This window comes from Phaenicophaeus curvirostris, chromosome 6 (genome assembly GCF_032191515.1).
Source record: "Phaenicophaeus curvirostris isolate KB17595 chromosome 6, BPBGC_Pcur_1.0, whole genome shotgun sequence".
NCBI lineage: Eukaryota > Metazoa > Chordata > Aves > Cuculiformes > Cuculidae > Phaenicophaeus > Phaenicophaeus curvirostris.
The window spans coordinates 34,507,090-34,533,004 of NC_091397.1; the positions used below are offsets into that span (position 1 = coordinate 34,507,090).

The 25,915-nt window shown below is 40.9% G+C and overlaps 1 protein-coding gene across 4 annotated transcripts in view; it reads right to left on the reverse strand.

The window, feature by feature from the left end:
* Nucleotides 1-25,915, reverse strand: part of HECW1 (HECT, C2 and WW domain containing E3 ubiquitin protein ligase 1) — a 277,673-nt gene that overhangs the window by 51,761 nt on the left and 199,997 nt on the right. For 3 of the 4 annotated variants that reach the window (XM_069859743.1, XM_069859742.1, XM_069859744.1), the window contains 7 exons: nucleotides 23,274-24,641; nucleotides 19,743-19,844; nucleotides 14,306-14,456; nucleotides 7,810-7,940; nucleotides 6,483-6,604; nucleotides 3,513-3,698; nucleotides 2,795-2,929 (listed from right to left, as the gene is read on the reverse strand). In XM_069859743.1, the coding sequence (XP_069715844.1) occupies nucleotides 2,795-2,929; nucleotides 3,513-3,698; nucleotides 6,483-6,604; nucleotides 7,810-7,940; nucleotides 14,306-14,456; nucleotides 19,743-19,844; nucleotides 23,274-24,641 (2,195 nt within the window). The remainder of the gene's footprint in view (nucleotides 1-2,794; nucleotides 2,930-3,512; nucleotides 3,699-6,482; nucleotides 6,605-7,809; nucleotides 7,941-14,305; nucleotides 14,457-19,742; nucleotides 19,845-23,273; nucleotides 24,642-25,915) is intronic. The other variant, XM_069859745.1, reaches the window with a different exon arrangement.

A 25,915-nucleotide genomic window follows, 5' to 3' on the forward strand; every position in this document is an offset into this window, starting at 1 on the left:
CTGTACACAAGTTAAGGGAAAGAGGGCAGTCTTAATCTCTGCTTGGCCTGTTAACAGTTGGGATAGGTCCAAAAAAAAAGGTACTTGGAAGCAATAGCCAGCCTTCTACAGAAGCTGTGAAATTGCTATTATTATTCTCTACCGAGAATGAATTTTAAGTATCATAAACCAAAGAAAACTGCCATGTTTGACAAAGCATATTTTTATATTCCGGTTTCATAAGGGAGTTTTAAAAGTCCATTTGAAATACTGAAAATAATTTTTTTTATTATTATTGCAATGTATACTATTCAGCATCACAGACTATTAGGTAGGAATCAGGGCCATATTTTGACAGACCAGAAGGATTTACAAGATTCATGGATGTCATGGAAGGGAATGCAGGAGATCACTGTTTTTAGTTCAGCACTACAACCTGTTCACTGGATTGCCTTTGGCCAGGAAGCTAAGAAACTTGTTGGTGACTAAGACAAAACTGGCTTTGTGCTACATTTCGGCCTGAAAGTATGAAGAAATGGAGATCTGATACCCGCTATTCTCAGTGAATTTCAACTGTGCTTTATTCTGATTTAATTGGTTTAGCTTTTACTACCAAAACTTAGTTCTTGTAACGCCTGTCCTCTCCTAGATGAAACAGATCTTTCTACTAATTTTCTAAGAACCCCAGACATTACATTTGCTCTTTTGTCCACTGTTTAGTACTGAGATCACAATTTCCTAGAAACATAATAATTTCTTCTACACCTCGGCTAAGAGCAATTACTGAGTGTGTGAAGCTGGGGTATTTTTTTCCCTGCTTTGGGCTCATCTGCCTGTGATTTTTTGTCTGCTCTTGCCTCAGCTCATCACTCTGTCTCAAAGTCCCTGGGAAACCCACATGACATTCTGGCAACTCATTTGGGCACTTGGGCAAGATGTCAGCTGTGTGTGCCAAGGCAGGGGGTAAAGTTTTTCCTTTCATCACCCTGTCTCTTTTCTGTACCCTCTCTGGCACATGCAAACAATTATAATTGAAGGTGCGCTGTTCTGCTCTCCTTCAGGCTTGTCTGACATCTCTACATAATGTTCAAGACTGGTGGTTGTCTTTCTTGGTCCTTCATACCATCCTGATGACAGATTCCAGAGGTCACACAACCTGCTCAGCAAAGAAACTAGCTGCACTGCAGACAGCTGACACACAGCCAGGACAAAGCCTCAAATGTATCCCTACAGACACAATTTATAGGACAAAAGCACATCCAAATATACTTGGAAGAAATGGCATGGCACATGCAGCTTTTTCAAAAAAAAAAAAAAAAAAGGGCTGAGTTGCAAACAGTTGAATCTTTTCCTCGCAAATGGTAGGCTTTTAGGCACTTATCCGAAGTTCTTGGAAACCAATGAGAGTCCTTCCAGTGGAGCAGCAGATACTTCCAGAGGGGAAGCTACTGACTATGACAAAGGTGCAGAAACATTGTGGGACCTGGGCCACCTAGCCAGGAAGATGAAGGCCCCAGAGCTGATGGCTCCCTAGATAGCAAGCCCTGCTTCATTGGCCAATCATGCAAATCAGTAGCCCCAATGAACAGTTTACAATTTCCCCAGAGAATCATTTTTCAAAAGTATTCAGTGTTTTTCCTTCCCTTCCTTGTACTTGATATTTTGGGTTTATTGCAAATAGTTCTTTGCCAACCTTATGAGCACTTGCAAACCCAAGTGTATTTTTGGGGTTATGTCATCCAGGTTGCCCAGGTTTCTGTCCCTGACACAGTGAATTTGTAAGCAAGCTCCAGGCAAGCATGGGCCCAAATATGAATCATTAGCAGGTGACTTCCACATTCATATCAATAATTAAGTCACAATAGCAACACTAAACTGCAGGCATTTGACAGAGAAAAGTTGCTAAGTTGGTGGGAAGATATGATTGAAACAGATACATTGATACAACTCTGTCTTCAGAAAATATGTTGTATGTTCACTCAAGATCGGGAAAAACTACCCAAGCTACCCATGTCTAGTCTTCTTTAGGTCCTGAAGTACTGACCTCATACCCTAGCAGGGTCCCAACCCCAACCCCATTTGGCAGTGATTGGCGTTCAGACTGGTCCTGTTGCAATAAATTTTAATGATAATTTCACAATTTGGATGTTTTTCTGGAAGAGGAAGATTCTATGGCCATAACTCATCTATGCTATCCACCTTCAATCTTTACAACTCTTCAACTATATGGATTTGCTATATGAAGAATTACATTGTTGGTGCTTTTTCCTCTTTAAATCCATGATACAAAGCCAGGATTTATGCTTCTATCAATCCTGCCTGTATCCTTCGGTGATAAAAATCATCCCCATGATAGACAGAAAAGATCTCTAATGTTACTGACAACTAGGGAAGCAAACCTCAACATACATTGCTACATCTTATATCTCTACAAAGCACAGTGCCAGAGCGAGGAATGAAGAAAGATATGATGCCGCTGAAGGATCAGGCCATAAAAATAATGAATGACTTACCTTTAATAAAGCAAGATTAGGATGTCAATAATAGATTCTGCTTTTAAAATCTATTTTGCCATTGTTTAATTTTGGTTATTTATTTTTACTTGTTCATTATTTTATTCTGAAAGCAGTCAAAATATAAACCTTTATTACTAGAAAGCTCTGAGATAAACTCTCTGGAAAGAAAAAAATCCTTATTTCCTTTGGAAGATAAAAATCCACAACATAGTATGTTTAAACACATTTCAAAGCTAAGAAGTGCTTTTAATTCTACAGATTACTGTCAAAAGTAACTGTATTGATACTAGCACTGTTACCTCTCCAGCACTATAGCTACGAAGTCGCTGAAGATGTTGCCTGTGGGTCAGGTGGTTAGGGAGACGACCATTCTGCAGCGGGATCCTGGGATCTATGAAAGTGGTAGCACGGCTGTTGTGGTCAACGAAGAAAGACTGAAACACACAGAAACAACGTTGTTTTGGGTTTTGGTTTTTTTTTTTTTTTGTAAGAAGATTGCTAACACTGTGATGGTATTGTGGGATCAGAAAGTGAAAATTACTGGCAATTGTGAAATACCCTGTTTAGGCACAGTTCCTGGAACATATCTGCAAATGACAGACTTTCTTAGGCAAAGCTACAGTAGCTCTTGGAAAATACCTGAAGTTATGCAGGTCAAAATAATGTCTAATAGCCATGAAATAAACAAGACAGAATAGAATAAAAAAAATTACCAGTGAACATCACTTTAGCCTATTAGGTGACTCCAGAAGTCATTCAGCAAAGCCTCTTTGAAGGCAAAGACACTAAGCCAAATTTTGCAGTCATGGCAAGTCCACTGAAAGCTAGAGGATCATGACTATGCTTTGAAACATTTGCTCTTGAAGCTTTTTCTGCTTCTAAAATAAACCTGCTTTCTGTTTGTATTGTTTAAACCAAACCTTCACTGCCTTTAAGTCAAGAAGGAAGGAACCTTTAGTGATCAAGTAGCCTGATGTGCTGTGTTAAACAAGTGATTGTTTTCATTGGCACACTTACCTTGCCTTGCTGGTCAGTTTTTATCTCCCAGCCACGAGGAAGCTCCAGTCGGGTATCAGCAAACATGTTGATAAAATTTACCAGGTCTCTGTTGTGCTGATAGCGCTCAAAATTACGAGCATCTCTACGGATCTTCAGAATCATATGCTTCAAGCAGGTACTATTAGTGAAGACTCGATAGGCACTCTGTGAGATGGAAAACAGAAGTGAGGAAACCAGTTCTTATGTTAAAACAATGTATTTGTTTATCTCATGGGACATATGCCCAAAGAATGGAAACAAATCCTGTTAAAGTCAAGAACCATTTCCATCTCACTGCTTTGATTTGATTAACTACTTTATATAAACATTTAGAAGAAATAAAATCTGGGAAGTGAAAACATCCCACACATTATGCACAGTTAGCTTGTGCATAAACTGCCTTTCTAATGCACTCTAAAAAGATATGTTCAGCTAAAACACCATACACTCAGGATGCATGTAGTTGTGCTTATTTCATTGCTTTCATTGGCCAACCAAAACACTGCTTGTGTGACTGTGTGATGTCAGAGAGATGCAAAGACAGCAGTGAACATGTATTTATGCTGTAATTCAAATCAAGATGCTTGTGATAGGATTCATGAACTGCAGTGAAGATGTCCACATCCAAGCTTGCTGCGGTCAATTGTAGCCAGAGGTCAGAAACAGACAGTTTCAATTGTCTGTTTTTGGAAGGTATGAATCCTTTTGTGGAACTGGAAATTTGTTTCTGCAATGACCACAAACATGCCAGATAAAGATGTTTTCATGAGTCAAAAGAACGCCACCCTGCAGGCAGCTAGCTGTATCTCACGATGGGCTTTAAATGCACCTCTTAGAGGAACATGCCCTAATGCAGGTCTGAGTGAGTTAGTGCTGATCTGGTTGCAGAAGAGCGACCAAAATGAATTATATTTGTTGCCACAGAGTATTCAATGAGAGAGCACCACAAACAACACTTGTGGTGACAATACTTTCTCACCTACAGGCTACTCTTGGCATCTTTTACGTCAGGAAAAAAGTTCCCCCCGACAAGGTAGGAAACCTTACAAAAACCTTCAACGTTTCTGAGCATTTCACTAGAGAGAAAACAAGTGTGTTAATTCTGCTTGTCAGACCAAAGGGTGTATTAATCACTAGAGTAATAAAGGATCACCGGAGGACTCATGTCTCCAGTGAAGTGAGCCTCAGTGTGCACAACTGTAAACTGCCGGGAGAACCTGATCCAACAGCTTTGAATCCTCAATTTCTGTGTAATTTTAATGCATTTTAACCACTATAATGCAAAAAAAGTATTACTTCCATTTTCTAAGGATTTATCGTGGTGGTACCATTGAGAAGAGAATAATCCCTGCAACACAGGGTCCCTAACTATGGCAAGAGTTGGTAAATGTTATGAAATCACAGAGAAATTATCTCTGCCCTGAAGATATTACCTGGTTATAACCCAGGAAAGCTTCATGGTCACAAATTGCTAAGATCCCAGCCTACTCCATGACAGAAGTTTTATTTTAATCCAATGTGTGATCAATGACTGTCTGAGTATCTCTTGGCTGCACTAGGGAAACAAAAAATGTAATGTAGTTTTATCCCTCCATGGAAATAAAATATCTGAAAAGTTAGAGCCTTTCCCTTTTAATTCTAACTGCCAGACAGTATTTTCCAGTCACAGCTTCCAATGGCCTAATGAATAGCTTGAAATTTTAATAGGGGCTTGTAGTTAAAATATTACAGCTGCGTTAAACCAAAGGTTAGGTGGGCCATTATTTCTGTACAAGTAGAATTTATATTACCATTTGAGAGATGTTTCAATGGATTATTCTAGTGCTCAGAGACAACTTTATAAGATCCAGCAGAAGGCCTCTCTTAGCTTTTATTATTTCAGTGGGATTCAGTCAAGTGTGAGCTGTTTCTTACACCACCTCGGAATCAGTTGCTCATTTTGCAAACAGCTATGTCAAAGGAAAATGATATTGCTCCCAGGTTTAGATCTTCATATATCAACTTGTCAATGTAAGAAATTATGTGCACTCCATAACCGAGTTCAGATAATGTCAGATGAGTTAATATGTCTCTTCCTCTAAAGGATTTTATGGGTAATAACTTCTCAGAAGCTTGGAGATAGACATCTGGCTTCAACCCACAAAGCACCAGAGCCAAAACTCGATGCCTGTAGTTAGCTAAAGACCTGTCCTAGGATAACTCCTGAAGTGTTTTAATTTCTTTTCCTTTCCAAAAGGAAGGCCATACCCACTTAGAATTAAATATTCGTAAGTCATGTGTAGATGCTTAATAGAACTACATTCAAGATACAGAAAACTGGGACTGCATTTGCTTGTCTTATTTCCCTATTTGCTTTTCCTGCTTGACCTATCATTACAATTTTTCCACCCCACACAAGGTTTGCAAAAAAATGCAGACTCGCTGAGTTATTGGAGAAAAAAAAAAGATTTGGATTTTGGGGAATTAGTTTTCATTCTTCTTCTAACCAAAGTAGCTACACTGACTCAAATTAATACTCCTTTGATCGCATTATGTCCACCTGCTTCTTAGGAGCGCAGACAGCAGTAGTTAATAATTCTACCCCTCTATTTCCCTGAGACTTGGTGGTACTCAAGTAAAATTTCTCAGGAATATGGCTTGAAAGGTAACAACCTCACTCCATACAAAAACAGACAATACAATCAACCCAGCTGAAACCAAGGATTCCTCCTTATTCTCGAAGGAGAACGCTAATGAGCCTCTCTGTACCAGGAGGTTCCTTGTGTGAAGCAGAATCCCAGTAAGAGTCTCCTTAGAGTGGCCTGCCTGTACTGTCCCTAACCTGGTCTGGTGACAACTGAACACCAAGTCATGCAACCCAAATTCATTCTGCATTCTCCCTGAAGGTCTAGAGTGCCATGTTTGGATTCCAAATTCAGCAGCATGAGAAAGCAAATTGTAATTACTCACATAGTTTGCATGCAGCACAGTGAAGAACTCGGGATTGGTGATGAACTTCACAGCTGGAGACTGCAGCAACAAGGTGATTTTTTGAGAATTCACAGGAGAAAGGGAACCTTCTCTCCTAATCTCTGGACAAATAAAAAAAAGTCAACAAAATCTTATTAATGTAGCAGCAAGCACAGCTTATTACTTAACCTTTAGTGAATGGCTGCAAAAGTGATAGTAAGAAAAAAAAAATCACCATCCTGCCCAATGTACCTGCCTTCTTTATGTTTCCAAGACGAACCTGTGGGCAAACTGGTAGATGTTCTTTTTACAGTTAGTGCTGCAGTGCTCAAAGTAGCAGGGCATGGGCTGGATGCTTTTCTGTACTATATGTTATAAAACTCTCTGTCATACTTACTACTGTCTCTAAATACCAATGTGACCGCAACAGGTTTTACCAGCTGATGGTTTTGCTCAATACTGTCACCCAAGTGCTGACTGATTCCTTCCATTGCTGATTTTAGAGGTATCTGATTTCCCAGTTCAGCCTGAGGCGTTCACCAGCAGAAAGCATTTGGTGACAAGAATCAGCCACTCACATCCATGTTGGTGTTGCAAAACCATGCCTTTTACTTGTAATTGGATTATTTTGGGCAAGTCCATGTTTTTTGGGATGTGCATAGTACAGATGCAAAGGGATTACTTTTAATTTGTATCAACTTATGGAGCAGAACTGAGCACATAAACCCCGTAGAAGTGGGAAATCCTTGTCCTTCTACAGTCACCAGAAAAGCGCCTCCTGCCAAGGAATAATGGTTTGAGTGCTGTGTCTCCTTCAGTGGCAGCCCACACTTAGATCAGCTCATAGCTATCGCAAAACGGCAGCTATAAAAGCACATTTATTTCATCCTCAATGCCAGGGTCACTGCAGGTGTGACCACATGGGCAAATGTGGCATCACAGAAGCCATGCCCAGAGAGAATAAACAACAGTGCCCCACGATCAAAATCACACTGCAGCAATAATAAGATGGCATCATTTTTGCAATTACTAAGCTGAACATAAAACAGATGTTTTTTCCATTTTCATTTCAAATAGCCCTCTACTAAGGTAAAAATACTTTGTCTGTCTTAGTAGTTGCTAAAAGAGAACTGTATCTAGATTTGTACCTGCAAAGTAATGTCTAAAACCTGTAGCTTCAAGTCTAAACCTCTTTTCTTTTAATTGGTTTCTGCAACCCAGCGTAATAAAGTCCCAGTCTCCTGCGAAAATGCAGATCTCCCCAGAACCAAATGTCATCACTAAGTGGCACTGAACAAGGCACTCAATAGCATTTTTTCCCAAATACCTGAACTTGGCTGAGAAGGCTCTGCTTCAGAGTCACTTCCTCCTCCAGTGGGAACTCTCTCCACCCTGTTGTTTACTACAGCTTCATCTTCAGTCCGCTCTGTTGCAATAGTTCGCTGGATATTTTGGTATCTACATTCAGAGAAAGGAACAATGCGCTTTAGTTAACAGAAAAGCTTTCCTGTGCTTTCTACCTTAACAATAAGCACTGTTTTTGAATTATTCCACTACTTCTGTCTTCAACATATGACAGAGTAAAAGACCACGCCTGACTCTTCTCCTTCAGCTGACAGCTACTCAGACTTGGGACAACCATTACTACGCAAATACAGCATTTAGCAATGACTAACAAATAGCTACAGAGTGTGCATAGCAAGGAAGACTCAAAGGTCAAACTTAGACAGGTATTTAGCTTACAGGTTGGTAACAGGCTTCCCTTTAAACCATCTGGACATCTGGAATCTAAAACTACTGGTGGATCAGGGTTTCCCCCTCTCATTACAGTAGCATAACCAATGAAGTAAGGATCACTCCTGTGATGCACTAAGTACTATCCAGTCTTTCTTATTCCAGTACTGGATTCACATGTTCAACCCTAAAAACGTAAAGGCTGCTAAGAGTGTTCACAAAGTGTTTATTATGATACCACGTGGTCAGCTGTTGGGAACGCTTCCATTTTGGTAGGACATATGGAACATAAACTAGTAGGTTCTGTGACATCAAAGAGCTACAATCTAATTGATACAACAGCCACAGAAAACTAGAACAGAATGCAATACATGACCTGAGTGAACAACATGGGAATGCAAGTGCTATGTCCATATTTGGATCAGTGGGATTAGACACATGGGTTCATGAAAGGCAGATCGTGCCAAACTAACCTGATCGCCTTCTATGAAAAAGTGATTCGCCTACTGGACGAGGGAAAGGCTGTGGATGCGGTCTTCCTGGACTTCAGTAAAGCCTTTGACACAGTTTCTCACAGCATTCTGCTTGAGAAACTGTCAGCCTCTGGGCTGGACAGGCGCACACTCTCCTGGGTGGAAACCTGGTTGGATGGCCAGGCCCAGAGAGTGGTGGTAAATGGTATGAAATCCAGCTGGAGGCCAGTGACAAGTGGGGTTCCCCAGGGCTCAGTGCTGGGTCCAGCCCTGTTCAATGTCTTTATCAATGACCTGGATGAAGGTATTGAGTGCACCCTTAGCAAATTTGCGGATAACACTAAGCTGGGTGGAAGTGTCGATCTGCTGGAGGGTAGGGAGGCCCCAAAGGGATCTGAACAGGCTGGACCGCTGGGCTGAGACCAGTGGGCTGAGGTTTAACAAGGCCAAATGCTGGGTCCTGCACTTGGGGCACAACAACCCTGTGCAGTGCTACAGACTAGGGGAAGAGGACTGGAAAGCTGCTTGGAGGAGAAGGACCTGGGGGTGTTGGTTGACAGCCATCTGACCATGAGCCAGCAGTGTGCCCAGGTGGCCAAGAAGGCCAATGGCATCTTGGCTTGGATCAGAAACGGCGTGACCAGCAGGTCCAGGGAGGTTGTTCTCCCTCTGTACTCAGCACTGGTGAGACCGCACTTCAAATACTGTGTTCAGTCCTGGGCCCTTCACCACAAGAAGGATGTTGAGGCTCTGGAGCGAGTCCAGAGAAGAGTGACAAAGCTGGTGAAGGGGCTGGAGAACAAATCTTATGAGGAGCGACTGAGAGAGCTGGGGTTGTTTAGCCTGGAGAAGAGGAGGCTGAGGGGAGACCTTATTGCTCTCTATAACTACCTGAAAGGAGGTTGTGGAGAGGAGGGTGCTGGCCTCTTCTCCCAAGTGACAGGGGACAGGACAAGAGGGAATGGCCTCAAGCTCTGCCAGGGGAGGTTCAGGCTGGACATCAGGAAAAAAAATTTCACAGAAAGGGTCATTGGGCACTGGAACAGGCTGCCCAGGGAGGTGGTCGAGTCACCTTCCCTGGAGGTTTTTAAAGGACGGTTGGATGAGGTGCTGAAGGGCATGGCTTAGTGATTGATAGGAATGGTCGGACTTGATGATCCAGTGGGTGTTTTCCAACCTGGTGATTCTATGATTCTATGATTTAGCTTGGATGGTGACTAGTTGCTCAACAAGGAAGATCAAATAACACAGAGATAAGCAAACAACGGTAAAAAGGACGACAGAAGAAAAATCTAAATAAAAACCTGTGAATGCCTTAAAAAACCTACAATGTCATTGCCATACTAATCATGGAACTACTTTCTGCATTGCTTGATGTCAATCAGACTGATCATAGTATTAGGAATGAGCCTAGTCCTAAGTACTTTATCAGCTCAGGAACGAAGTATATATCTGGATGCGGGAATAACCTGGAGTGTCCCAAATCTGCACTAGGCAGAGTAAATTCCGGGTAACTTGTTCACTCATACGAACAGATGGATAGGGTCAAGACTTCTTTGGTTCTGCTGGTAAGCTATGAATTTAAGTATTTTACACTGAAGAAAAAAATGCATTTTACATGGAGAGATAAAAGAAAATGAAACCATAAGGACAGAGAGAAAGAAGCAGAAAGAAAAGAAAAAAAATAGGCTCTCTTAATTATTTTAATTAACTTCTGCTCCACCTCAACATTTTTAATCCTTAGTTCTGGATTGCATTTCTGTATGTGTATAAAACAGGATGGCTTTACTATCTGCATTTAAGCTCATACAGCATTGTCTGTCTCTCATTTTTCTGCCTTACACTCTTTTTCCTTTCCTCATCTCAAGGCCTGTCTTACAAATTTTACTTACTTTCTCTTACTTTATTTGTTAACGCATACTTTATTCTGGATTAGAAATTAGTCGGGAGCTAGCTCCTCAAAGTGACACAGGATCATTAAAGACAAGCAGTTAGGATTTGGCTTTTACATCTCTCAACAGAGAGTATCTCCTGTAGATAACTGCAACCCAATCTTGAGCAGAAGGGCTGGAGATAATTAAGAAAGATAATTAAAGCTTTAATAGATTTATGCTAAATTTTTACAGTACTATGTGTGTCCCCCAGTACTCAAAGTCATTTGAAACTTCATTTAGTGTATATTTTGACAGCTCAATAAACAGCAACTTTAGAAGTCTTTTTTTAAAAAATTGAGGGTTCTGTGTTCCATCTTTACAAGGAAATTCTGACAGCAGGTTTTGCAACAGCAAGAATTTATTGTAGTTTTAAACCCTTAGTTTTAGACCCCAATTTAGTATTTTTATTCACTTAACTGTAGGCAGTTAAATGAACCTTCCATTCCAGTACTGGAGGAGTTTTACAGTGCTCACATGCAACAGAAAGGGGGAAAAAGGAGTTCACATAATCAAGGGATATAAGTACACACATAAAAACCCCTTGCAGCTTCAATTTAATTAGATGGTAGAAAATCCCTATTGGCAAACCTTAAAGAGTAACAGTAGTTGTATGCCAACAAAAGGCTACACTTTTCTTTTGGGTCTCAATACTATAAAATCATCATATATAAATACCAGAAAATGCTAAAGTAATTGGAGAAAACACTGGAAGTGCAAAAGTTACGGGAATGCCTCTGGAAATTTCAGTCTCCTTTCAAAGTGATTTGTCAAAGAAATAGAGGTTTAGAAATACTGTGCTGTGGTTGTCTTAATGATTACAGTTAGAACTTCTTATGTTACTTATTACCTTTTAAATTAGTGCAAAGACAAGTCTAGCTATATATGTGGTACAAAAGATCTTTCCAACAGAGATTGAACAAAACAGGCCTGTTATCTGCTTTGTTAACAAGTAAGCAAGTCAGGAGTGCTGTAAAAAAAGAGGAATAGTCTTTAAAATATGAAGTATGGATGTCTCCTTGGAGCTTGCCCGACACCTGGATTCCAATTTTGCATGCCCTGTAGCTAACAGGAAGCTTGGAACACAGAAAGCAACCAGAACTAGGTTCAATCACAGCTATGTTTTTTTCTCCAAGCTGAATTTCCAAAGCTTTGTGGTTTGGCTGGACTGGAAATACCAGGCTTCATTGTAATATTTTGGTCTTTCCATTCCCTTCCACAAATGAAACCAGGAAGCTGAAAAGTAAGTAGATTGGTTTAAAAAGAAAAGTCGCCAGGTTTTTTCAAGCTGCTAAGTGATTTTGAGCCCAAACATTGTTTGAGGTTAGAGCACAAGTTCAGGCTGCTGCTAATTCTATCAGCAACGTCTATTTTTGGTGTTTCCTCACCTAAAATGATTCTCAAGTGCATTTGCTGATGAAAATTTCAAATAATGAAGTTTGAAATACAACAAAACAGTATTCCTAAAATGACTGCTCAAAACGAAGTCTGATCCTCCACAGTGATGAAAATAACCATTTCTGAAAAATGGGTTCACTCACAGTTCTGAAACCTGGAGGCATGATATATTTCAAATTTGCTTTAGGACAAAAATAGTTTAAAAATTATAACAGCCAGGTTGAATATACAGAAATTACTTGCTGCTGGACAAATGCTCAGAGAATCAGGATGAATCTCTTTTACTAGAATCTTAGGAAATGTTCCCAAACTTGGGAGTAATAGGAGACCTCTGCATACAGCTTCTGAAATCAACAGAGATCTTTGGCAGAGAGTAGAGAATTATCAGCTTTCTTCTTCTGTCTGTGTTTATTAAGTTGCAGAGTCCTTAGTCTCCACTGGGACTTGGGTAAGGAGAGATATGTCACTGCTGAAAACACCGCACACTTCTCACTCAGTAATTGGATATGTGAATACTAAAAAGAGAGATATTCAAAGAATGTCAGTCTTATTAACTGTTGATTCCCAAACCAAACCAGTGATAATCAAGCTGTAATCAGGCAGCCTACATGAAAATAAAGAAGAATAAAAATTTGAAGCAAGGAAGTCTACCCTTTGGTTTCTTCTGAGATAGCTGGTTTTATGATTAAGCTGTGCCAACTAACAGAATGGTAAATTCCTATAATTCCTATGCAGACTCTCACAAGCACTAATTTCTTTCTTGGTTGTGCTGCGCTTACGTGAGTTCAACTTAAAAAAACCCCAAAACCAGCTAACTAACCTGATGTATGTCCATAATAGAGCTTTCTGGTTTTTGTGGCAGATGACTTGCTTAAGTGGCTGCCAAATAGGCTGAGCTTTGATATGGCCCAAACCCCTCTTAAAGGCAAATGCTAAATGGCAGAGCAGTCATGTAAATCCCTTGAAAGAATCTACGTTAAACATCCACTTTCTTTAGGGTTTTTTTTTTTAATATTAACGTGGTAGCTTGACACATCCTGAGGAAAAGCTATCATGAAAGTGAATACTGAGCAGGATCTTTCACCTCTGCAAGAAATAACATGTTATGAAATGCCTGCCATACTAATTAATTTTGGTGAAAAAAAGGAGAAATTCTTCAGGAATTTCTTCAAGTGTGCTTACGATGTCAACTTACATTGCAAAGCTTACATTACTTTAAAAGGCTGGTTTGCTCTCCAGAAGTTACATTAATATTCTAACTGTCATTCAGGGCCTAGTTCTTTTTACATACAATAACTCCCAATATATCCTGCACTCTGAAAAGAGTACTTTGAAACTTCGCATTCTTCTCTCAGCTGCAGATCTTTCTCTTAGCAAAGAAAACAAGACTAAAAAACTTTTAGGGCATTTTGCATGCTATGATTAGAATATAATTTCAGTTTTGCTTGTCTTTTTCTAGAAACCATATCATTACAGTAAGTAGGGAATTGTTAAAAAAAAACAAACAAAAAACCTCTTCAGAAGTAAAAAGAGAGGATTTTTGACCCACTGTTTATTTTTTTCTCATTCCTCTTAAATCCAGTCTGTAAAGCAACCATGAGAAGGTAAGGATACACAAATCTACATGCAGACTAGGCAAACAAAAGGAAAATGTGTGCCATGTTAAGGGATATCTCAGCCAGATGAGAATAAATTGACAGATTTACAGGGCCCAATGCAACACTAAGCAGATCTGTCTACGTCTAGAAATGTGTACAGTCCTATTAGAGCAGTGCTCTGCCCTGGAAAAGGAGACAGACCTTTCAACAGGCCTGATTAGTTGGAGTAGAAATGCCACACTGATATGGCAACACTACTTCAATAACAGTCAGGTCAGAAACCTCTGCAACACAGCACTAGATGCTGACCCATCAATACCACTCCTACAGTTAAACATCAGAAGTGACTCTATCTTTTGGAAAAACACTCCCTTCTCTTCTAGGAGTCACTCCAAAAAAGTTTTCCAAAAGCCTCCTCTTGCTGTTTAGAACGTTTTGCAACATCTTTCACTCAACAATGCTTCTCATGTGGGTAAGTTTGGGTGCCAGACACACCCATAGCAGGCAAACCCACAGGCTAAAAGACGTCAGCAGCAAGGACAGGAACGTCTACACTGGAACTTGGGGAAAAAGGAAAGAAGAATCCTTAGGGAGCCAATGCAATGCACTGGGGAAGGAAGGAAGCCACTGGAGCAGTGTGGAAAAAAGGGGAGCACAGATCTTAATGGAATATAGGTGCAAGCACTTACCGCCGGTTCAGCTGCTCCATTTGCTGGATGGAGCCAGACCTGTGGATCCCATCTGGTGTTGCTGCAGCTGTGGGACGCTGCCATGTGGTGGTTCGGTTGATGTGATCAACGTAGAATACCCTCCCATGGCTGTCTATCCGAGCTTCCCAATCTAGGGTTGGAAAAAAAAGAAGGGGTGATGCTGTCAGTGAGATGCCTTCCAGAAAACCTAAATGCGGGAGATACACGTACACACACATACATATATATAGATGGGGTATAAACACACGAGAGAATTTATATATAGAATCCACATGCGAGCAATATATATTATGTGATATATTCAAAGTATACATTCAAATGTGTATCTATACGATGTGTTTGTCTATACATATGTATATACATTACATACATATATATAAACATTTCACACACAGCATATAGGTAGCCTATGGAATTCACTACCATAGGCAATGAAAAACAAGCGACATAGTGGCTACATTTTTTGAAGGGCTGGATAATTTTACCATTAGCAATATTAGTTGGCTGGATTCATTGCAGGTTGGGGTAGCTACGTAGAACCAACCCTTAGCAGGAAAGGATTACATCTGAGCTAATATGGCAAATAGCACACTTTCTTTTTTGTTATGTTTCAGAACAAACATGTTTCATTTCTCTCTTTTTGATAAAGTGTTTTTAAAGGATATCATACAGCAATTAAAGACTCCCCTGAAAACTGATCACAGCCTGGTTGGAGATATCCTTAGAAATCACTCCAAACATATGATATCATAAATTTATTGCTTTGATGAATACCAACTAGACTGAAAGTTTGCAGCATAATACTGAGCCTTCCATTATACTATTTCCTGCTGATGTTCAAATTGTCCCATGATTGAGAACTAAAAGTTATTTGGTATGTGATGGCTTGTGGAAAATGGTTACATTGACAAAAATGTGTTTGGAACAGGAGAAATTCAGAAGTGAATTAGCTAACAAAGTCACATATCAAGCTGCTTTGAATATATAGAGTAGTGATATAAATTAGACTTGCTAGCTTCATATTTCTACATGATTAATCAGCTGATGGCATATCTATGTAAATTCATGCACGTATTTTCTGCATGTGTTTATATAGAAACCTCACTCACATTCACACACAAATCCACATATGGTGATTACCTTTGGGGTCAAACACTTGTTTTTATTCCCATCCTCTTACTATGATACCCTTCTCCCTGAGGAGCCAATTCCTTCTTCTATAGCTTTCTATGATCAAATTCAGGATCAGCTGGATTTCATACTTTATGTATTTTATCTCTTATTCTCTAAGAGTAGGACTGAAGTTGTAACTCTGCCTGCTATGTCTAGAAATCTATCCTTCATGACCAGCTCCCATTCCCTGAATGCTAGTCCTAGCTAAACTCAGTTCCCATATCCTGGCTGGTCCAAGCCAAGCGTAGGCTGTCTCAAGTTTATGGCTGGCTGCCCTTGACACGTTAATCCCACAAAACGTAAAAGATGGGCATTGGGATTCTGTAAGACTCCAAAAAAACAAGAGCCATATGCACATGCAATATTTCTTTCAGAGCTGACTGTACGTACTTCAGTCCCTAGAGACACAAAACCTATAGTCACACCAAAGATACAAACACACACAGTGCCTCTCACTGTGAACATCGCTATGTAATTTTAAGAAGACTGTCTCTTCCTCCCACCAGGTGAAGGTTCCAAAGGATGTTGTAGCTGTTTCAAGAACAAGATCACAGCTTTGTGAAAACAACATCTAAAACGTAACACGGTGAGAAACAACACATTAAGTATAACAGGTGCACATCAAAGGAAATCAGACTGATACATAAAGTAGGCTGAAGGCCCGAGCTTTGCTGAGTATGCTGTCACTGGTGACAGATGTACCAATGTGGGTGGGGAACACTCCTTCTGGAGCTATGCATTATCTGCTACATTCTCAAGGAAACAAACTTGGTGAGATCAAAGGTGACGTGATGTGTCTTAATACCACCAAGATCTTCATTTTTCTTGCTGTTGTATTGAAAAAGTCAAATCCTAGCCCTCACCCCACACTCCTGCAGTTTACCTGTAACACACTGAGAATAATAAACGTTGATGGATAATTAGAAGCCTGTAGGCAATGCTGAAGACTCACTCTAGGGAGCCTACAGAAGACACCAACAGGTCATATTGGTCTGAAGCCAAGAACAGACCTTTAGAAAGAATACTAGTACCCAACTACACAGGCAAACAAAGGCTTCTCATAATGCAGCCCTGTGCCCTACTGGCTATAGATGCTATGTTGCAGTGCCTCTCTAAATAAATGCAACTTACAGTTCCTAAGCTCCTAAGCATAATACTTAGAAATCTAGGAGCAATAACATTTGTCCAGAGCTTGGAGGTAACAGTGAAAACGTAAGGTCAGGACTATGCAGATGGGATTACAACTTCAGGAAGGCTATCTCCATTGGATGTATCAGACATCCAGCAGCAGTGTGCACAGACATGAACTACGCCTATCTGAGCGCTGCTGTTCATTGCTTTATGGGTATCTTGATGTGGAACCATGGGCTGACACTTGCATTGACATGCTAAAATACTAGGAAATATGTGTCACACGGCTTTTGATAAGCCAGCAGCAGAACTGGTCCTTGCTGCAACATTTCTAATAAGCTGAATAATTCTTTTTGTCACCCAGGAAGGTAGCCAGAGGGTGCAAGTGCTGATACTTCTATTGTATGCAGGTGGCGGATGCACTTTCTGCCTTTCCACAAGTCAACTTGTAAGTCACACAGGTCACTTTCAGATGCATATGATACTAGATTTGTGGACAGATGGATGTGTACCTGCACAGAGAGATGAAGGGGCTGACAGGTGAACTGACAGACATAACTCTGCTTCTGAGCTCTGATCAAGTGCCTTCATGCAACTTAAGGAGCATAGGTAATCTAGGAAGCAGCCAAAACTCCTCAGGGTCTTCTGTTAGTTTTTCAGGTAAAATAAGACCGTGACTACTAGTTTAACCTCCATCCAACCTCCAGAATAAGAGTATGCTGGAGCACAGGCTGGAGCGGGACAGTGCTAGTTCTCTTCTCCAGTGACCCCCCTCCATTGGTCTAGCCATATTTCACAGCAACCTTTGAAACTGCTCTGATTTATACCAGAAGACATCACTTTTTTTTTTTTTTCCCGGCAGGACCATAATCCTGGCAGGGCAAAGTAAATACGCTGTCTTTCCCTTTCCAAGCTCAGTCACACCTTCGGCAAAACCAACTCTGAGCTGGGCGCATGTATTTTCCCTGGCTTCAGTTCTGTAGGGTTTCCAGCAGTAGTAGCAAACACATGCGTAATAAGGGGTGACTATTAATGCCCTCATGAGGACATATGAACTCTGTAAATTTTCTGTCAATCTTGTATAAGACTTAACTTTCAGACTGCTCATTTTGACATTCCTAAATAAATAATTAACTGTTCTACCTTACTTTCCTATAATAAAACTGTCTGAAATTAAATTTCCTGTCTGAGACCAGCTGTTGTGGCATTATGATGAAACAGTTATCCAGAAAACTATTCAAAAGACAAAGAAGGCTGTCCAGAAGATTCTCCATGACTAATCTTGTAGAACTGGCAAATTATATTCAACCCCACTTACGGACAGAAGCTAATGCTGCATGAGAGAAGTAAATCAGGTTTGATCATATAACTCAAGTTTAAAATATAAAATTTCTTCCTTTCACAGGATTGAAGAACTATTTATTTAGGATTCAGGAGACATGGAAGACACTGCAAGAGTGACGGTGAATGACAGAAGAAGAAAAATTTCTAGACTGAGGCTATAGTTTTCATTTTGAAACTACCTTAAAATTTCATGGAAATTTTTTGGAAATGGGCTTCCTAGGTGATATTCTCCAGCGCAACTTTTTTTGCCCTCAGAATTAACTTAGCACAGTTTATGTCCATTAAGATCAATATATTTAAGGTGTCAGCCTTTATTGTAAAAATGATGTTATATGCAAACGCTAAAATAAAATCCTACGAAGGGATATCACCTCCATATTGTATCATCACACATTACAGTTCATGTCCTCAAACCCTGTTGTGAAAGGACCTGTGAAAACAAATGGTAAAAATACTTGACTTTGAAGTATAAGAAAGAGGAAAAATGTATTAAATTGGTGATGGAAGAATATGGAACAGATTCACAGTCTGGTTATTTACCTGAGCTGGGGTCAGTGTCCTATCATTAATTCATCTAATGGGGAATGTGTCCTTTTCATAAAGTGTTAAGGTAAGAGCGGCAGGAAGAGAAATATTTGCCTGTTACAGAAGTAACCATTCCTATTTCATCACTTGCTGGCCACACTGGGAATCTAACAAGATTTTACTGTGAAAAAGGCATTTGAATCATTCACGCTCCCATGCAGCTGATGCCAGCACGGGGGCTCTTCTCAGCTTAGCAAATACTGACAGCACGGTTGGTAAATGATGGCTTATTCTTCAAGGGCACCATAGGCCAAATGCATGTATTCCCTTCTTGCACTTTGAAGAAAACAGTGCTTTGTTTACACGCCTGGCTGTTTTCCAGAGGCACTGCACGCTTTTGGTCGTGCCAAAGCAGAAAGGTGATCAGCAGCGCGTTGCAGGACATGGAGTGCCCTCTGCTGGGCACTTAGTGCCAATGCAAAAAGCGAGTTAATCCGGGAACACACAAGGGAAAGGCCACAGAGACAAGTGAAGACACCTCTAGCAGTTGGTCTGGTGGTAAAAATCCCATATTACGTGTCTCCTAATTGATCATGATATTTAGGACCTTCTCATTTGTATCCAGCGCAAGTGAAGACACCATGACTGTCCACAATGAACATAAAATTCACAGATTAGCAAATACAAAGATCACTCTACGCGAGCAGTCTTCTGCTGGTTTTACTGAGATTTGGACCTGCCTGTCCCAGGAGCATCCTGACAGTGAAAGAGTTCCTGCTGGACCTGCAAACAGAGCTGACAGACCACAAGGACTGCCATCCCAAACCACCTTTGAAGTTGGTTACGGAATACCCGGAGACAAATGTTACAGAAATATCAAGAGTACTTTGCTGGTACACCACTCAGAAAGCTTTATAGTAAGGTTTCTGTAATATCCGACAGAGACCCACTCCTTCCAGTCTACACATGCTGACTGGAAAAAGGGAAATATTATTTTCATTTTGTAGTAGCTAAGGAAGAAGATGGATCAAGGCAGAGGGAGGTTATAGAGCTTGTCCAAAAAAACACGACAACACTTGAAGTCAGGATCAAATAAGGGAAACAAAAGTGCATATTGCCGGGGTTCTGCAGAACGTGCATACAGAACAGATGGGATTATTTGAAAAGACATACTGACCTCTACACTCTTTGAGTTAACAGGAAAAGCTGAAAAAATGCAATAAATTAAAAAACTAAAGCTTACTTGGTGGAAGAGGCTCATCGATAGTTGGGTAGTGATGATGGTCAGGCCTCAGAGAAGGAAGCTGGCTGACTGGCTGAGAATTATGGAGTAAAGGACAATCACCTATGGACAAGATATTCAAGACATTGACAGTCATTCACTGTTTTCACAATGTGGCTCAAAAAAATGTGCTACTGTAAAACAAGTGATTATTTTCAAATAGGTTAGGCTGGTGTACTAGAAGCTCCTGTTATTCCTGTTTTCAGGCACTAGTTTAATAATAACTTGTATACCAAAGCATTATTAAAATAATGCAGTCAAGGCTCTGATCTCAGGTTTGAGTTAATGCTAAACTACTATGGGCCAGATTCTGGACTCATAGACACACAAGTGTAAGCGAGAGAAGAATCAGGCTTGATCTCTGAGAAATACTGTGCATGTACAATCAAACTCAAGCTTCTGCAGAAAATGGCAGGAACTTGCAAAATCCTGGTTCCAACCTTTCATTCATCCCATCAGTGGAATACGAGGACAAAAGTTGCTTGGATCTTTCTCTGCGTTTCCAAAAGATTAGTGGCTGTGTAACTGGACTGGAATGACAGGATTTTGCAGTCCCTGCAAAGCAGATCATCCCCTTCTAAAGGTATTTTTCAAAATTCAAAGAGTCCGTCTTGGGTGGAAGTAGGGAGAATGAGAGAAGAACCAGAAACAGGTAGGAGACAGGTGGTAGAAGAGGAGGACAAAAGATAGTGAGACATAGTCAGGATCTGAGATAAAGAAGGAAGACCTGAGATACAGAAGAGGGAAAGAAGAAGAAGAAAATAGACACACAGTAGACAGTGTAGAGGAAGCTTTTAAACACTAACATTGTGTATATGTCTATATACCCAAATAGGAAATAAATGAAACCTAAGCAAATGCCCAAACTCATGTTCTGTTGAAAGGAACAAGTATCTTAAGATCCAGTCAATGTTCATACCATCCTTTAAGAAACAAAGAAATTATAGTAGGGATGACAAAGCATTCCTTATCTTAGATTTAACTGTGAGAATAAGGAATCTGTAATGTTAAAATTTCACAGGTTCTGGAATTAAGAGTTATTCTTGGTCTAGCCTTAAAAACTTTGGAACTAGGACTATTTATCCTACTAACGGTCACATTTTCTTATTGCGTGGTAACAGTTTTTTCACTACAGCCTCCAGCTCCATGAGGGCCTGTTAATACAGATACAATCTGAATGGCATAAATGTAACATTCACATGCATCACAAAGATGCAGCTTAGGGAAAAAATTACATGTAGTGTTTCCAACATCACCAAAATATTACACAATGATACTTCAAAATTAAAAGACAGATCATCCAGCTAAGCCATGTTCACTGTGTGCTGGCTGGTTTAGCTGTCTTTAAAGTCAGAATCTTAATAGCCTAAGAACAAATGTTTCATAAAACCCCCAAACATATAGCTATCAAATGTAAGAAAAAAAAAATTACCAAAAAATATGTTTTTTTTAAACAACCAGCAGCTAGAAGGCAAAAGGCAATTTTATATAAAACTGTAAAAAAAATCTCACACCATCTAGAAGTGAGAAAAGTTGCTTAGACAAAAATACTTCCTCTTCTAAGTGCTCTGATGTTACCGTATGGCCTGTTAAAAGTCTTATTAAACCACTTGTGTATAGGCGTATCTCACAGTTGCATCTGTTGCATGTTTTGAGTAGACAGCAGAGTTATATAAGTTATTACTCAGTGCTAAAAGCCCATCTCTCATAGCCTTAAAGACTGCGCTGTTACTACAGGTGTTGTAGCACCAACTACCAGATTATCCATCTATGTTTCTTTACTTACCTCACCATAATTGACTCTCCCCTAGTCAAGATAGTTACAGCAAGCCAGCGGAAGCATGGTAGTATCAGTCACCTGGAGTGGATGGAGGTGACCACATCTACTGTATTTGTAACAGCTGCCAGGTCATGAAGCAATCTGCACATTTACTGAAGCATCCCCAGTGATATCATGAGTGTTAGGAGCCAGGATGCCCTTCAGACATACTCTCTCTCAGCTAAGCAAAGCAAAGCCACTGTGAACACTGCAAGGACTTTCATACAGGTTCAAGGGGCACAAACTTGGAGCTGTACTCAATTCTTATGTAGAAGATGCTCTTTCCCCCCAATTCCCATCTCAAAAGTACACACAGTCCAAAATAATCACCAAACCTGTAAGCACAGTCACACACACACATATACACGCATACCCCCTTGGATATACTTGCACATAAATGCTGCCCACACAAAAAGACCTTCACCTGCATGGAAGGAAATTGGGTTTCTACACCTCTGTGTACTCCAGAGAATCTACTTCTTTGGGATAGATTCTGCTTTGCGGAGTGAATAATTGCCTAGGTCCAGCTATCTACAAAGTCTTTACACAGTCCAGCATGTAAGGCCACCCTTGTATCTTTCTTTTTGCTGGAGCAGGGGCAGTGGCAGTGGAAGGCGGGAGTAAATAAGTAGGGAATGGAGAAAAAAAGGTAGAAGAACTTCAGTTGGGGTTTCACAGTGATCCCCAAGTACGTTATCCTTTTGGTGACATTTTAATTTGGTGCCAATTATAGTGGGAGACAGATGATTCAGGATTTGGGAATGCAAGGCTACCTCTTGACCTTGATGCACACTCACTCCTTAGCTGCTGCTGCTGACTTTACTTCTTCAGCTGGAGAAAAATGACATACCAGCTGAAGAAAAGAAGAGTGATCAAAACCACTATTCATGTAACTCCTTACCACATAAAATGAGTTACCAAAGGGAGGTATTTAATGTAACAGGATTGGGAAAAACAGTATCTAAATTACAAAGACAAAAAATTACTTTCTTAAATACGTTCCTTCTCTAGAGAAGGATAAGGAGATTACAATTTTGTCCAACATAGCTCAAATTTCAAAGCACCTAAGCAAAAATAAATCTCTGTTGAATTGCCCTGTTGTCTGTGAAATCTGAGGTAGACTTGTTTCATCCTTGGGCAATAGGAACAAACAGGACTAGAAAACTGGTTTGTAAGAGACAAATATTTGCATTTCTCTCTACATATGACTGTGCGTGACTACCAATCACATAGAGAAACTAGCCTACCTCTTTAGCAGGTGTAAATCAGCATATCAGCCCTTTGACAAGCACAAGCTGGCACTCTTGCCAACTATCAGAGACACAGCAGCTCATCAGATATGTGATGGATAATCCCAATAAATAAGGAATGAGTTGGTGGATGTGATAATGCTGATCTGCCACACAACCGCAGTAGCTAATCTTGATTTTATAATGATGCATGTATATCTACAGGAATCCATATTTACAGATCCCCATCTGATTTACTTGTTTTTTCCTGGGATTTTTAAGGACAGGCTCAATTACCCAACCCTCCCTGATATCTGACCCAGCTCACCACCCCCAAATTTGTACAAGATAAACCATAAGCTATCTGCAGCCTGGATTATCTGATGACTTCTGTGACATCCAGATAATCAGGGTTGCTCAGCGCATCAATTCTCAGGATCTAACCTTCTCTTCTGCTGCTTGGACCTGCTATGGGGGTGTCTAGACTCTCTGTGACTCTTTGTGGATTCCCACCATGAGCTACTAGTTCATCTGGCCACTGGGAGGAGCCATCCACTTGCTCCCTGTCCAGCTCAGGGCTCTGTACTGAATCTGGCACTGACTCAAAAGCACTGTTCTCCTCCTCCTCATCATCCTGTGAGGAAAAGACTGTGCTCTCAGAAATCTTTGCACTGTCGACGGAGGAGAAGCGAGTATGGCTGGAGAAGCGATTGTTACTGTCATAACAGGAGGTGCTGTAGCAAGAGGTGCTGTAGCAGGAGGTACTGTAGCAGGAAGTGCTGTAGCAAGAGGGGCTGTAGCAAGAGGTGTCGCACGCCTCGCATTCGTTGTCACCATTGGGCCTGGAGCTCGACTCGCTCTCGCTTCCTGTCCTGGGGTGTTCCCCATCCAACAGCCCATTATTTAAATCAGAGAGTTGCTCATCCAAGGTCCCAGGAGGCACCGTGCTCTGGCTGAAGTTCTCTTCAGCTTCATTTACCAGAGGAGGCTCTGCTGCCACTGTCTCACTCTCACTGACTACCTCCTTATCCAACGCCTCCTTGACTGTAGACTCCTCATCGTTCTCCCCACCAATGCCACCATCTTGTTCTTCTTCCCCATCGCTGCTCATCTGTGCTGAGGGCAGGCTGTGGAGCAGGTTGTGGATCCGTATGTAGTGTGTGCGAGGGGTCTCTGGCTCACCGCAGGCTGAAGCTATGACTGTCTCAAGTTCAGACACAGGCAGGGAACATGGCCTGTTTTTTCTCTTTGTTGTGCTCCTCAGTTGCAGCCTGTTGTCTTCCCCTTCCTGGGCTGAAGCCCCTTCTTCTTCCTGACTCTTCTCTAAGTCCTTGCCAGCATGCACATCTGCACTCACCTCATCAATATCTAATGTTTCTACGCTGGTCAAGACTCCACCATCTCCCTGAGTGCCAGAATTGACTTTGTTATTTTCCCTAACTTCAGTCTCAGAAGGAGACATGCAAGCCAGCAGAGCGAGCTGCTCCGTGAAGTCCATAGCACTCAAAGAAGGCAGCACTTCTCCTGGATTGGATTCCAAGGGCTCAGGAACTGGCACCACATCAGCCTCCCCATCTCCTGCTAGCTCTTCATTTAAGCTGTTTTCGTTGACTTCCTCAGGTGGTTTGACAGACCCTGGGCTATCCACACTGTTCACACTGTATCCATTTAGCTGTTCTGGAGCTGTACTTTCTGAGGTCACTGTGTTGATGCATGGAGGCTCACCGAGGCTTTCCTCTGTGGGGTTGTTCACAGGGCTTTCCTGAAGGTCAGCTGGCTCAGGATCTGCACTAATGGAGACCTCTTCATCATCTGTATGAGACAGGAAAAGAAATTACTTACTCCTTTAACAAGAAGTGTTGACTGAACCAGAAGCTTGGCCCTGGCAGCACAGGCATCCACAGCAATCTGAGAAAATTAAAAGCATAACTTAGAGTGTGAAATGAGTGGGCAACTGAGCATCTATCTAGAAATGCTGATTTTTTTTTTTATTATTTTATTTTTTTTCTAAGCAGTCTTGTACAGTGGATTTAACAACTGTGGGGCTTACCATGGTGGTAAGTCTGCATGTGGCACCTTGCCTCCTTAAAACATAACCTGAAGGCAACACCTTCTTGCAACTCCTCTTTAATCCAAACTGGCATTAGAAGGAATATCATGGGAATGACAAAGAAGCTTTCCCGAAGGTTTTAATGACATTCTTCATGTCATGCTGAAGTTGACAGGACTCCACAACAGAGAACTTAAAAAAGTAGTTTTCACACTCCTGGAAGGCAGAAACTTTCCCTGCTCCAAATCTTTTGATGTGATCCTTATCTGTACCACTTCCTCCCAAATGCCAGACAACTTGGGCACTTCCATAGCATCTAAACAGTCAAAAGACAGAAGTCAGGGTTTTCCAGCAAGGGGCAGGTTGCGATTTCCAGTACTGTTGGCTTAATGAAGTATACCTGAGAGGCCACTACCAGAGAGAGGCAACAAGTTCCTGAGCAACGCTACTGAGACTTTGACACGAAAAACAAAATTCAAACTTACAACATCATGACAGTGACTTCCTAATAACTACAAGGGAACGTGAACAAAAACCAAACCAAAAGAGAGGGAATGAGGAGAACATTGAATTATTTTGTTTACTTTTTAAATTAAAAATAATCAAAATGAGAAATTTTCTAACCATCTCTACTATTACATGCTCCTCTTTTACTTATGATGTGCTCAAATGCAGATGATGCTGTACGTAACAGCCCATCTAGCACTTCCCCATGACAGGTGACAAAGAAGCAAATTAGACTTCATTTTCCACCCTCTTCTCTCCCTGTGATGTGGTGGAGTATTTGAAGCAGCCAAGAACAGGGGAATATGAGACACAAGTAGCTCTAATCTACAGGGAACAGGGAAGAAGTTGTGACTCATGATGCATCCTGTGATGGGGGACTTCATGCACTTTCCTTTGCTCATGACTGTACCTAAAGTTCTGGGCCCCTCACCACAAGAAGGATGTTGAGGCTCTGGAGAGAGTCCAGAGAAGAGCAACAAAGCTGGTGAAAGGGCTGGAGAACAGGCCTTATGAGGAGCGGCTGAGAGAG